Source organism: Ornithorhynchus anatinus, chromosome 21 (assembly GCF_004115215.2).
Source record: "Ornithorhynchus anatinus isolate Pmale09 chromosome 21, mOrnAna1.pri.v4, whole genome shotgun sequence".
Taxonomy (NCBI): Eukaryota; Metazoa; Chordata; class Mammalia; order Monotremata; family Ornithorhynchidae; genus Ornithorhynchus; species Ornithorhynchus anatinus.
In genome coordinates, this window is record NC_041748.1 from 16,329,868 (window position 1) to 16,340,890 (window position 11,023).

At 56.6% G+C, this 11,023-nt stretch overlaps 1 protein-coding gene across 1 annotated transcript in view; it reads left to right on the plus strand.

Annotated features, from left to right (window-relative positions):
• Positions 1 to 8,120, plus strand: part of CRAMP1 (cramped chromatin regulator homolog 1) — a 50,858-nt gene extending 42,738 nt beyond the window's left edge. The window contains exons 19-21 of the mRNA XM_029049011.1: positions 106 to 270; positions 2,987 to 3,132; positions 4,511 to 8,120. Of these exons, the coding sequence (XP_028904844.1) occupies positions 106 to 270; positions 2,987 to 3,132; positions 4,511 to 4,669 (470 nt within the window). The 3' untranslated portion in view covers positions 4,670 to 8,120. The remainder of the gene's footprint in view (positions 1 to 105; positions 271 to 2,986; positions 3,133 to 4,510) is intronic.
• Positions 8,121 to 11,023: the final 2,903 nt, after the last annotated feature.

The following is an 11,023-nucleotide window of genomic DNA, read 5'->3' on the forward strand; positions in this document are numbered from 1 at the left end:
TTCTCCCTCCTTCCCCGTTGCCATTCTTGCCGGGGAGGGAGGCATTGGGGGCTCTGGTTGTCGCCCCCCGCTCCCCTCCCCAGTGACTCAGGCCTTGGGTTTCAGGCGAAGGCGTCTCCCTCTCTCCGGCGAAACTGAACGGCAGCGACAGCTCCAAGAGCCTCCCGTCCCCGTCCAGCAGCCCGCGGCCAAACTGGATCGCTTCTCCCAGCCACGATCCCCAGTGGTACCCCAACGACTCCACGGACTCCTCCCTCAGCAGCCTGTTCTGTGAGTGCCGTGGCCGCCGGGAAGAGGGAGGGGGCGGCCCCTGGCAACGCGACACCAGGCTCGGAGCTTGGCGGGGCGCAGCGGAGCCAGCCGGGGGTGATCCCGGCCTTCGAGGAGCATCCGGTCGAGCCGGGGAGTTAGTGCGGAAATCGTAGGATGTGCTTTACTGATGATAATAATGAAGATGGTATTTGTTCAGAGCTTACTATGTGTCAGGCACTGTTCTAAGCGCTGGGGGAGATACAAGGTAATCCGATTGGACACCGTCCCTGTCCCACATAGGGCTCACAGTCTCAATGCCCATCTTCCAGATGAGGTAACTGAGGCCCAGAGGAGTGAATCGACTCGCCCAAGGTCACCCAGCAGGCAAGTGGGCAGAGCCAGGATTAAAACCTGGGGCCTCCAGACTCCCGGGGCCGTGCTCTGTCCACGACGCCATGCTATTTCTCCAGGGTATCTGGGAGGGTGGTAGGGTGCTGTCGACGTGGCAGTCGCCGGGCTCTTACTGGGTAATAATGAGGTACCCTAATAAGATTTATTAGCTGGGTTGTTGGCGTTTGCCGTCTGTCGCATTGTCCCCTCCCAAGCACTGAGTCCAGGGCTCCACCTGGAGTAGGCGCTCAGTAAATCCCGTTGATGGATTTGTGAGAATGGCAGCCACCGGGACCAGCTGTGCCCATGCCCGGGGGGGGCGGGGGAAGAATTGTGAGGTCTGAATGTGGACTGGGGTTTGCCCAGCTCTCTCGGCAGCCTGATTCATTCATTCATTCTTTCAGTCGTATTTATTGAGCCCTTACTGTGCGCAGAGCCCTGTAGTAAGCGTTTGGGGGAGTCCAATAGAACAATAAACGGACACATTCTGTGCCCACAACGAGCTTACAGACTAGAGGAGGAGATGGACATTAATAGAAAGAAAATAAATGACACGTGAACACAACTGCTCTGGGAGGGACGGGGTGAATAAAGGAAGCAAGTCAGGGCCACGCAGGAGGGAGCCAAAAGAAAAAGAGGGCTCCGACAGGGAAGGCCTCCTGGAGAAGACGTGCCTTCAGTAAGGCTTTGAAAATGGGGAGAGTCATTATCTAAAATATGAGGAGGGAAGGCGTTCCAGGCCAGTGGCGGAACGTGGGCGAGAGGTCGGCGGCGAGATGGACGAGATCGAGATCCAGTGAGAAGATTAGCATCAGAGGAACGAAATGTCTGGGCTGGGATGTAGTAGGAGAGCAGCAAGGTGAGGTAGGAGGGGACAAGGTGATTGAGTGCTTTAAAGCCGATGGTGAGGAGTTTCTGTTCGACGCGGAGGTGGATGGGCGACCACCGGAGGTTCTCGGTGAGTGGGGGAGCGTGGACAGAACGTTTGTTTAGAAAAACGACCCAGGCGGCAGAGCGAAGTGTGGGCTGGAGTGAGGAGAGACCGGAGGCTGGGGGATCTACAAGGAGTCTGATAGAGTAATCAAGAGTGGGTGGGCTTCACTGCTACTCCGCACGGCAGCCACGGCCCTCCTCTCCTCGGCCCGGCTGGGGGGCTCGGGGACGGGAGGGCAGCCGACGGGCTCCAGGTCCCTCGGCCGCCATGGGTGGAGCCGGCCCCGGAGGTAGAGTGGCCCTTGGCCGTGACCCCGATGACGGGGACGATTAATAGCGGTGAGCATAATCTTGGTGGCTCGTCACCGAGCTGAGCGCTGAGGTAGATACGGACTGGAGAGTCAGATCAGTCAGTCCTTCAGTGGAATTTATTGAGTGCTTACTGCGTCCAGAGCACCGCGCTAGGCCCTGTAACACACACTTGGCAAAAGACGAGATGACCCGTTCCCTGTCCTCAAGGAGCTTAAAATTGTGGAGCCGGGTAGAAAGTATTCTTAGGTAGCGTGGGCGGGAGGAAGAGTAAGGAGGAAAAAGCAATATAGACGCGTCAGGATGAAGCACCCGAACCAATAATTGAATTGTCACCGATTGATATGTAAATCCAGTAGATAAAAGTATATGTATATGCGGGAAGATGGTTGGAACAAGCCGTTGGAGAGCCAGAGCAGCCGCCAATCGATCAGTCAGTGGTACTTATTGAGCACCTAGCTCCTTTTCGAGACCGGAAGCTCCTCGTGGGCAGGGAACGTGTCGACCAACTCCCCCAAGTGCTTAATCCAGTGCTCCACACAGTGCTCCTCACTAAATACCATCGATGGATCGCTTTATTGCGTGGCCTGGATTAAGCCCTTGGCAGTGTGCGACAGACCTGAGGCCTGGCCCCCGGCCCCAAGGCTTACACTCGAGCCCGTCGTTTAAACTCACGGTGTCCGTCCACCCAACCTCCGACCCCCTTAGAGGTCAGGAAGGAAGGAAGGAAGGAAAAGGAAGCCTGCCCTGATGTGGTGGGAGAAAAGTCCTGGTAGAGGAGACCAACTGGGGAGCCATTCACACGAGAATGTGTCTATTTATTATTTTATACCCTCCCCAGAACTCAGTACGATGCTCTGCACACAGTGAGCGCTCAGTAAATGCGATTGAATAAATGAACACAGACACCCCACACACACATACACATAGACAAACACTCCCTCCCCTCCTCCCCTCCTCTCCCCCGACTCCGTGACGCCCATTCGGGGGGAAGAGGAGGGTCATAAGGCGAGGCGGTCATCCTAGAATCCGCCACCCCGTCTCGGGAAGAGCAGAAGGTTCAGCCGCGTAACCCTGGCTTCTCTCGTCCACTTCTCCACAGCAAGCTTCATCTCCCCGGAGAAGGGCCGCAAGATGCTGCCGGCCCCCGTGGGCACCGTCGGCAGCACCTCGCTTCTGGGCCCCAGTTTACTGGACGGAAACTCCCGGGACTCCTTCGTCTCCCGCTCGCTGGCCGACGTGGCGGAGGTAGGTCCCGCCCCGCCGGGCTCGTCGTCTCGGACCGATGGGAGGTCTGTCAGTGACCGTCGCCCCATTGCTGTAGCCTGGTTGGGTTTGGAGGGTGGAGGGGTCTCATTGTGGGCAGGGAATGTGTTTATTGTTGAATTGGACTCTCCCAAACACTTAGTATAGTGCTTTGCCCACGGTAAGCGCTCAGTAAATAAGATTGAATGAATGAATGCCTCCCTGCCCCCAGGTGCGCTATCAAACAGTCGGTAGGTGCTCAAGGAGGCTATCGCTTGATTGCGTGGACCGGATTAAGGCCTTGTCATTGTGCAGCAGATCTAAGGCCTGGCCCCTGGCCCCAAGGCTTGTGAAGGACAGGGGTAGTGGCTTCTAACTCTTGTGCCCTCCCAGCGCCCCTGGAGTCAGAGGACCTGGGCTCTAATCCCGGCTTTGCAACTTACCTGCCGCGTGACCTCAGGCAACTCGCTTCGCTTCTCCGGACCTCGGTTCCCTCAACTGTAAAATGGGAGTTAAGGCTGTGAGCCCCATTTGGGACAGGAACTGTGTTCAACCCCATTAGCTTGTCTCTACCCCAGCGCTTGGAACAGTGCTTGACACATAGTAAGCACTGAGCAAATACCATTTAACAAAAAACAATCAGGGTGAAGAAGCCTGGCCTTCTGTAGACTTTGCAGAATGGTGAATCTCAGAACCCAGGGCAGCCCTTCCAATTCTAGGTTCGGAAGGAAAGGGGTGTGGAGGTTTCTCAGCCAGGACCCATCCGGAGCAGTCCCCTGCCCACTCAGATTCCCCCACTTCCTCCCACAGCTGGTGGAAGAAACACCCCAATGTTCCCCCTCCCTGAAAAAAACAACCACACACACCATACATATACATATATATATATATACAGGGTGATTCAAAAAGACTTGAACAGAGCACAGGGCGGCCACGTGTGTCTTTGTCATGTGACCCGAGGGGCTTATTGAGCACGCCTAAGATCATAGGAATAACTGTGACAGTTCTTTTACAAATTGGTTTTGGCTACATGTTCATATATAACCTAGTGACTGAGTAATACATTTTTAAAGTCGTTCAATTCTTCTCGAGTCACCCTGTGTATATGTCTACATATACATAGGCGTATACATATGTATATGTCCCCGAGAAGGGCAGGTGGGCCGTGACCTGTCCTCTCTCTCTCTCTCCCTCTCCTCCCTTTCTTTCTCTCTCTCTCTCTCCCTCCCTCCCCTCCTTCCCCTCTCCGAGTTGCCCCTTCTAGACCATGAGCCCGTTGTTGGGTAGGGATAGTCTCTATCTGTTGCCGAATTTACTTTCCAAGCGCTTAATCCAGTCGTCAGCACTCACGATCGAATGAATGAATGAGTGAATCTCACAGGTGGTGGACTCCCAGCTGGCCTGCATGATGAACGAGAGCAGCATCGACTACATCTCCCGCTTCAACGATCTGGCCCAGGAGCTATCCATCCCCGAATCCAGTCGCCGAGAGGTCCTCTTCGATGGGGGCGGCCCGCCGGCCGGGGACCTCTCCCAGTGACCCCGCCGGCCCCAGCGGAGAGAGCTCGTACCCCCCGCCCTCCCGCCGGCAGGATCCAGGCCTCCGTCCGTCCCCTCCCCCGAGGGTAGACGGCAACTTCGGCAGCGGGAAGTCCACTGCATCATGGAATGGGCGGACCGCCGAACCCCAGATGGTGTCTGGGCGGGGCCACGGGGAGCCAAGGGGACCCCCGGCCGCCCCTCCGAAATGGCTCAAGCAGAATCTCCCGGCAGGTGGGTGCGGAGTGGGAGGTCCCCGGGGGCGTGGGGCAGAGCTCGGGGGCCACGGGGCTAAGCCTCACCTTCGCTCTGCAGGGAAGACACACCCCCTTAAATTTGGATCGGGCCTTCCCATGGAGGCAGGGCAACAGGTGGCCGCCCGCTGCCACCTCCCTAATCCTGCGCCGACCCCACCGGGGCCGGGTCGACCGACTGGAGGGGAGCCCCCTCCCCCGCGCTTAACAGCCGGAAGACGACGGGACCTTGAGTCGGATCGTGGCGGCGGCGGCCGGGGCGACACCTTGGGGACGACCGTTAGTGCGGAGTAGAGCTGCCGTGGCCCCCGGCAGTGGGACTGGCCTTTTTATTTAATCTTTTTGGGTTTTCCGGCACCAAACCCCTGCCCATCCAAGGACCGATCCCAACAGCTGCGGATTTTGCCCCTGACGTGGGAAGCAACCGTGTCTCTTGCAAATACTTTTGGATGCTTTTTTTTTTTAAAAAAAAAAAAAAGCCCAAATGGTCCCGGTGGGCAGGGGGAGGAGGAGAACGGGGATTGAAAATCTTTGTTGTCCCTGTGGATCTGGAAGGCAGTGAGATGGCAGTTGGAATTCAGCATCCCCTGCCTTTTCCTGCCCCCACCAGCTTCCCCTGACTTCCTTCCAGGTGGTCGGGAAGAGCCATCTTAAGGGGTGAATCCCCCAACCCCGGGGGGGCCGGGCGGCCGGGGGCTTCTCAGTCCAGAAGGACTCCTCTGTTCCTTCCCGGGAGCGGGGGCTCTCCGACGGAGCCATTCTGCCCGCCCCAGGTCCCTCTCGTGGCTAGTCTAGCTCAGGATCCCCCTCCTTGTGATGCACACGCTTGACCCTGACCGGAGCCCCTCCTCTCCCAGCCGTTCCCCCCCCCCCAACTCTTCCTGTTCAGGGAATGCAGATAAGGGCTCAGTGGTTGCCCACGTCCCACGTTGGGCGACTCCTCAGTTCGCAAAAGCCATGCGTGCCCCACCCTCCCCCCGGGAGGTCCCCTCTCGGTCCCCCGCTTCATCCGTTGGATTTCTTTTGAGCCTCGCAGATGAACAAACCCCCCACTATCTCCCAACCGTGCGAGACTGTGGCTTGGAGCCGGAGGGGGCCAGGGGGCCGGCCTCCCGCTCACACCCTGGGGCGACGCCCTCACGCTCTCCGAGTTCCCCGGTCGTCCTCCCTTTGGCCCACCTTATTTGAGAGCCGGAGAGGCTGCGGTGGGATGTAGGGCCCCCCGCCCCCAGCCGCCCAACCCGCAGTCCCCTGCCCCCCAAGGCCTGGCTTCTGACCTGGAGCCCTCCACTCCCCCCGCGCTCCCCTCCCCAGAAGCCAGAGGCTTCCTAGAGGGCTGTGACCCTCCCCCGCCTCCACAAGGGGAGGGGTCAAGGTGGGATCGTTGTCGCTCGGTGAGGAGGAGGGTGGAGAGTTGACTCAGAAGCCGGGACCGTCGGGTCCCGCCTGCCTCACCAGGGGCCACGGGCTTGCCCTGAGCTTTGGGAGGGAAAGATGCCAGGTGGAGGCCGGGACGGGCTCGGTCGTCCCCCGGTGGCTTCTGCTCCTTCCCGGAGCGCTGCCCGTCTGGGTGCCGCCTCCCCTCGGCCGCCTTCCATGTGCGCCCCTCCCCACATCTGACTGGAGGTGACCCCCCGCAGCTCTCCAGCCCATCCCCATGCCCCGACGGGGAGAAGGCTGGCCTCCCTCCCTCGGCTTCCGGCCCCGAGGCGTCGGGGTCGCGCCTCGACCCCGGGGCGCCGGAGCGAGGTGGACGTCCAACGGATCCGGTCGACATGAAGACGGAGGCGAAGGAAGTGGTTTAAAACCTTCCAAAAGAAATCAGAAACACCTTTTTGGAAGAGGCCCCTCCGAGGCTAGCAGAGACTCAAGCGTGAGCCAAGCCCGGGCCGAAGACCGAAACGGCCCTGGGCTTTCGCTACGAAGGCTTAAGACGTCCCCGCCCCGGCCCCTGGACCTCCATTCCGGGAAGCTCCCCGCTCCGGTGGCTCAAGATGCCAGCTGCCTCCCCTGCGGGCAGGGCGGGTGCGTGTCGTTCCCCGGCCGGGCCGTCCTGCAAGCCGACCCTGGGCGCGACAGAGGCCCCGGTGGCATCGTTTGCAGCGAACACTTGCCCGGGGGAGAACAGGAAGCGGCTTGTTCCCTTCCCCGGAAGTCCGTTTTTTGGCCTCATTCCGGATTCTCCTCGGCGGGCAGGAGACGGCATCGGAGAACGTGCCCCCGCCACGAGCCCGAAGCCCTTTTCCAGACAGCAGGATGTCATCAGGGGCCCCCCAGCTCTGCAGCCCCGTCCCCTCCATTGCTGCCCGTACACCGGGGCCGAGATGGAGCCCCCAAACCCGATACGGGCCGGAGGGCCTTCCAGCAGCGACCAGAAGCCCATCCTTGGAACTTGGGTGGGGGAACCACCACCGATCCACCAGGTGGCCGGGCGGCGGGCGATGAGCGCAGGCCCACGTCTCCGCACGCGTCCCCCGGCCTGCTCTTGGGCTCGGGATGACCGTCCGCCCACCGTGTGCGCGCACACACGCACACACACACCTTCAAGCCTCCAACGAAATCCCGGATCACGTAGCTCCATCTGCACCCACAAGTGACGTCTCGTGCGCTGAAGCCACCCCCCTCCCCGGACCCCACTCCCAACCCATGAAGGGAAAGCGCTATCGCATTCTCTTTTTACACTCGGAGAGAAGACGCATTTGTAAAGAAATACTGCACTTTGATTTTTTAGAAACTTCTGGAACCTTTCAAGATCTCCCCGTTTCCCAGTAATTTGTAAGTGACGTTCCAATAAGCGAAACCTCAGAAGCACTACAGTAACCTGTGGTCGTCCGTGGTCGGAACAGGATCGACTGGCTTTAGATCTTATGGTGTGGGCAGCAGAACCCGTCGCTGTTGGTTTTAAATAATAGTTAAGCCATATCATCTAAGGTTTGGGGCTTGTAAGAGATGTGAATTTGTTTTATAGATTATAAATAGACACAGTGTATGTATAAAGCAGAATGCCCGTCTTTCTCGATTAATTTTTTTGTATCATATTGTAAATTATATTATTTATTCTTTATCAATTTTGGAAAAAAAAGGTGTTTTGGTTATTTAATATAATAAACTGTTAAACTTCCTATGTTTCAATTTGCAGTTCAACTTGTAAATCCGTTTTTATTATTGTGCATAAATACATACTAATACTTGATCTAAGGAGCGTGTCTCGGCTTGGTTCTTCAAACTCGGGGCGCAGTTTTCGCCGCCCCGGGTCGGACATTTCCACGGGCACGGACCTAGTCGTCCCCAGCCGCGGCCGAGGGTGAGGTTCGCCCGGGAGTCTGAAAGGGCCAGCGCGAGGCCCCATCGATCGGATGCGAGGACTGAACGCCCACAGCGGACGGAGCCCTGGAGCGAGTTCTAGGGGGACTGCAGGAGAATTAGTAGACACGGTCCCTGTCTTCAAGGACTCGTATATTTTCTTGTCTTATACTGTGGAGTCGTCTCCGACCCGTAGTGACACCATGGACGCATCTCTCCCAGAACGCCTCACTTCCACCTGCCGTTGTTCCGGTAGTGGATCCAGGGAGTTTCCTCGGTCAAAACCTGGAAGCGGTTGACCATCGCCTTCTTCCGAGCAGTCAACTCGAGTCTCCGCCCTCGACTATCTCCCGTGCCGCCGCTGCCCAGCACAGGTGAGTTTTGATTTGCAGCCGATGGTCTGCCACTCGCTAGTCACTGCCCAAGCTAGGAATGGAATGGGTAGGCCTCTACTTGACTCTCCCTCCCGTAGTCGAGAGGACTGGAAACTCTCCAGGTGCCACCTTGAGAGGGGAACTCCTATATTATAAATGATTTATATCAATGTCTGTCTCCCACCTCTAGACTGCAAGCTCATGGGCAGGGAACACGTCTGCCGACTCGGTTGTGTTGAACTCACCCGAGCGTTCTGCATTCATTCATTCATTGTATTCATCGAGCACTTACTGCACATAGCCCTCCATGAATATACCATTGATGGATTGATTTTTGCGGTTCAGCACGAAGGGCCGAGACCCCAGATCATTTGCAGCGAGGAGAAAATTATGGTGATGAGTAGGGTTTGCAGAGAAGTTCCCCGAATGGCTGAGAGTATAGAACTCTGCCACGTTAATCCACATACTTCTCCTATCCCGCCTTGATTACTCTCAGCCTCCTGGCTGACCTCCCTGCCTCCCACATCTCCCCACCGCAGGCCATACTTCACTGCCCGGATCATTTTTCTACAGAAACGTTCAGGCAGTGTTTCCCCTCTCCGCACAAACCTCCAGTGGTTGCCCATCCACCTCGGCATCAAACGGAATCTCCTCACCATTAGTTTTAAAGCAGTCACCTCCCTCTCCCCTCCTACCTCACCTCATTGTTCTCCTACTCCAACCCAGCCCGCACACTTGGCTCCTCTAATGCCATCCTTCTCGCTGTACCTCCATCTCGTCTGTCTCGCCACCATCCTCTCGCCCACCTCCCGCTTCTGGCCTGGAACGCCCTCCCTCCTCATATCTGACAATGACTCTCCCCCTCCTCAAAGCCTTATTGAAGGCACATCTCCTCCAAGAGGCCTTCCCTGAGTTGGGGGATATATCTGAGCGGAGAAAAACGAATCAGGGAAGGAGTATCTGAGCACGGTTCCTTTTATCATCTCCAGGAAGTCTTCCCCGATTAATCTCTCCTCTCTCCATCCTATTCCCTCTCTTTTCTGGATCATCTGTGCACTTAATTCCATATCCGCAAGCACTTGGATACTCACTCCACCCTCACAGCACTTATGTCCGTCAATCAGTGGTATTTAGCGAGCCCTCTATTAAACTCATCCATGTCCTCCTATTCTATTGCTGTCTCCCTGCTTATGATTTAATTTAATGTCTGTCTCTCCCCCTCCCCACCACAAGACCAAAAACTCCTCGAAGGTAGGAATCGCGTCTCCCTACTCTAGTGTACTCTGCCAAGCGTTTAGCATAGTGCTCTGCATACAGAAAGCACTCCAGAAGGGACATGGATTGACTCGCAGTTTCAGAAAGGCTTTGAAGATGGGAAGAGCCGTGATACCTCAGTCTTCACCCAGGACTGTGTCCAACTCGAGTTGCTGGTAACCACCCCAGCGCTTAGTACAGTGTCTGGCATATAGTGAACACGTAACAAATACCAAAATTATTATTATTTCATTATTATTATTCTTATCACCATTGTTGTTCTACTGCACTTTCCCAAGTGCCTAGTTCAGTGCCTGGCACATAGTACGCTTTTAGCATACCAAAATTATTATTATTCTAGTTACCATTGTTGTTCCATTGCCCTCTCCCAAGCTCTTAGTACAGTGCCTGGCCCAGAGTAAATACCAAAATTATTATTGTTAATTTCATTATTATCACTATTATGAACATCGTCATTCGATTGTACTCTCCCAAACGCTTAGCATGTTGCTTTGCGCTCAGTAAACGTTCGATAAATACAATTGCCTGAATGATGCCCTCTCTCCCTCCTCTGTGACTTGGGGCAAGTCCCTCACTTCCCCGGGCCTCAGTGACCTCATCTGTAAATTGGGGACGAAGACTGTGAAGCCGCCTGATGCCCTTGCGTCTACCCCGGCGCTTAGAATGGTGCTTGGCGCAGAGTAAGGGCTTAACAAAAACTATGCCAAGCAGCGTGGCTCCGTGGAAAGAGCACCGGCTTGGGAGCCAGAAGTCATGGGTTCGAATCCCAGCTGTGCTACTTGTCAGCTGTGGGACTGTGGGCAAGTCACTTCACTTCTCTGGGCCTCAGTTCCCTCATCTGTAAAATGGGGATGAAGACTGTGAGCCTCATGTGGGACAACCCCAGCGCTTAGAACAGTGCTCTGTACATAGCGCTTAACAAATACCAACATGGTTATTATTTATTATTGCTCTGGCCGGCTGCGGCCCGGCCCCTTTAAAGCCGGTGGGCGCGAGGAGCCGGGGGCGGGGCTCGGCCGGTCCCGCCCCCTCCGGCCGCCCGCCAATGGCCGGGTCGGGCGCGCTGAGGGGCGCGTCTGTCGGCCAATGGGAGGGAGGCGAGCCGTGGCGCCTTTTCAAGCTGCCCTCCGGGTTTGGGGAGGCGGGGTG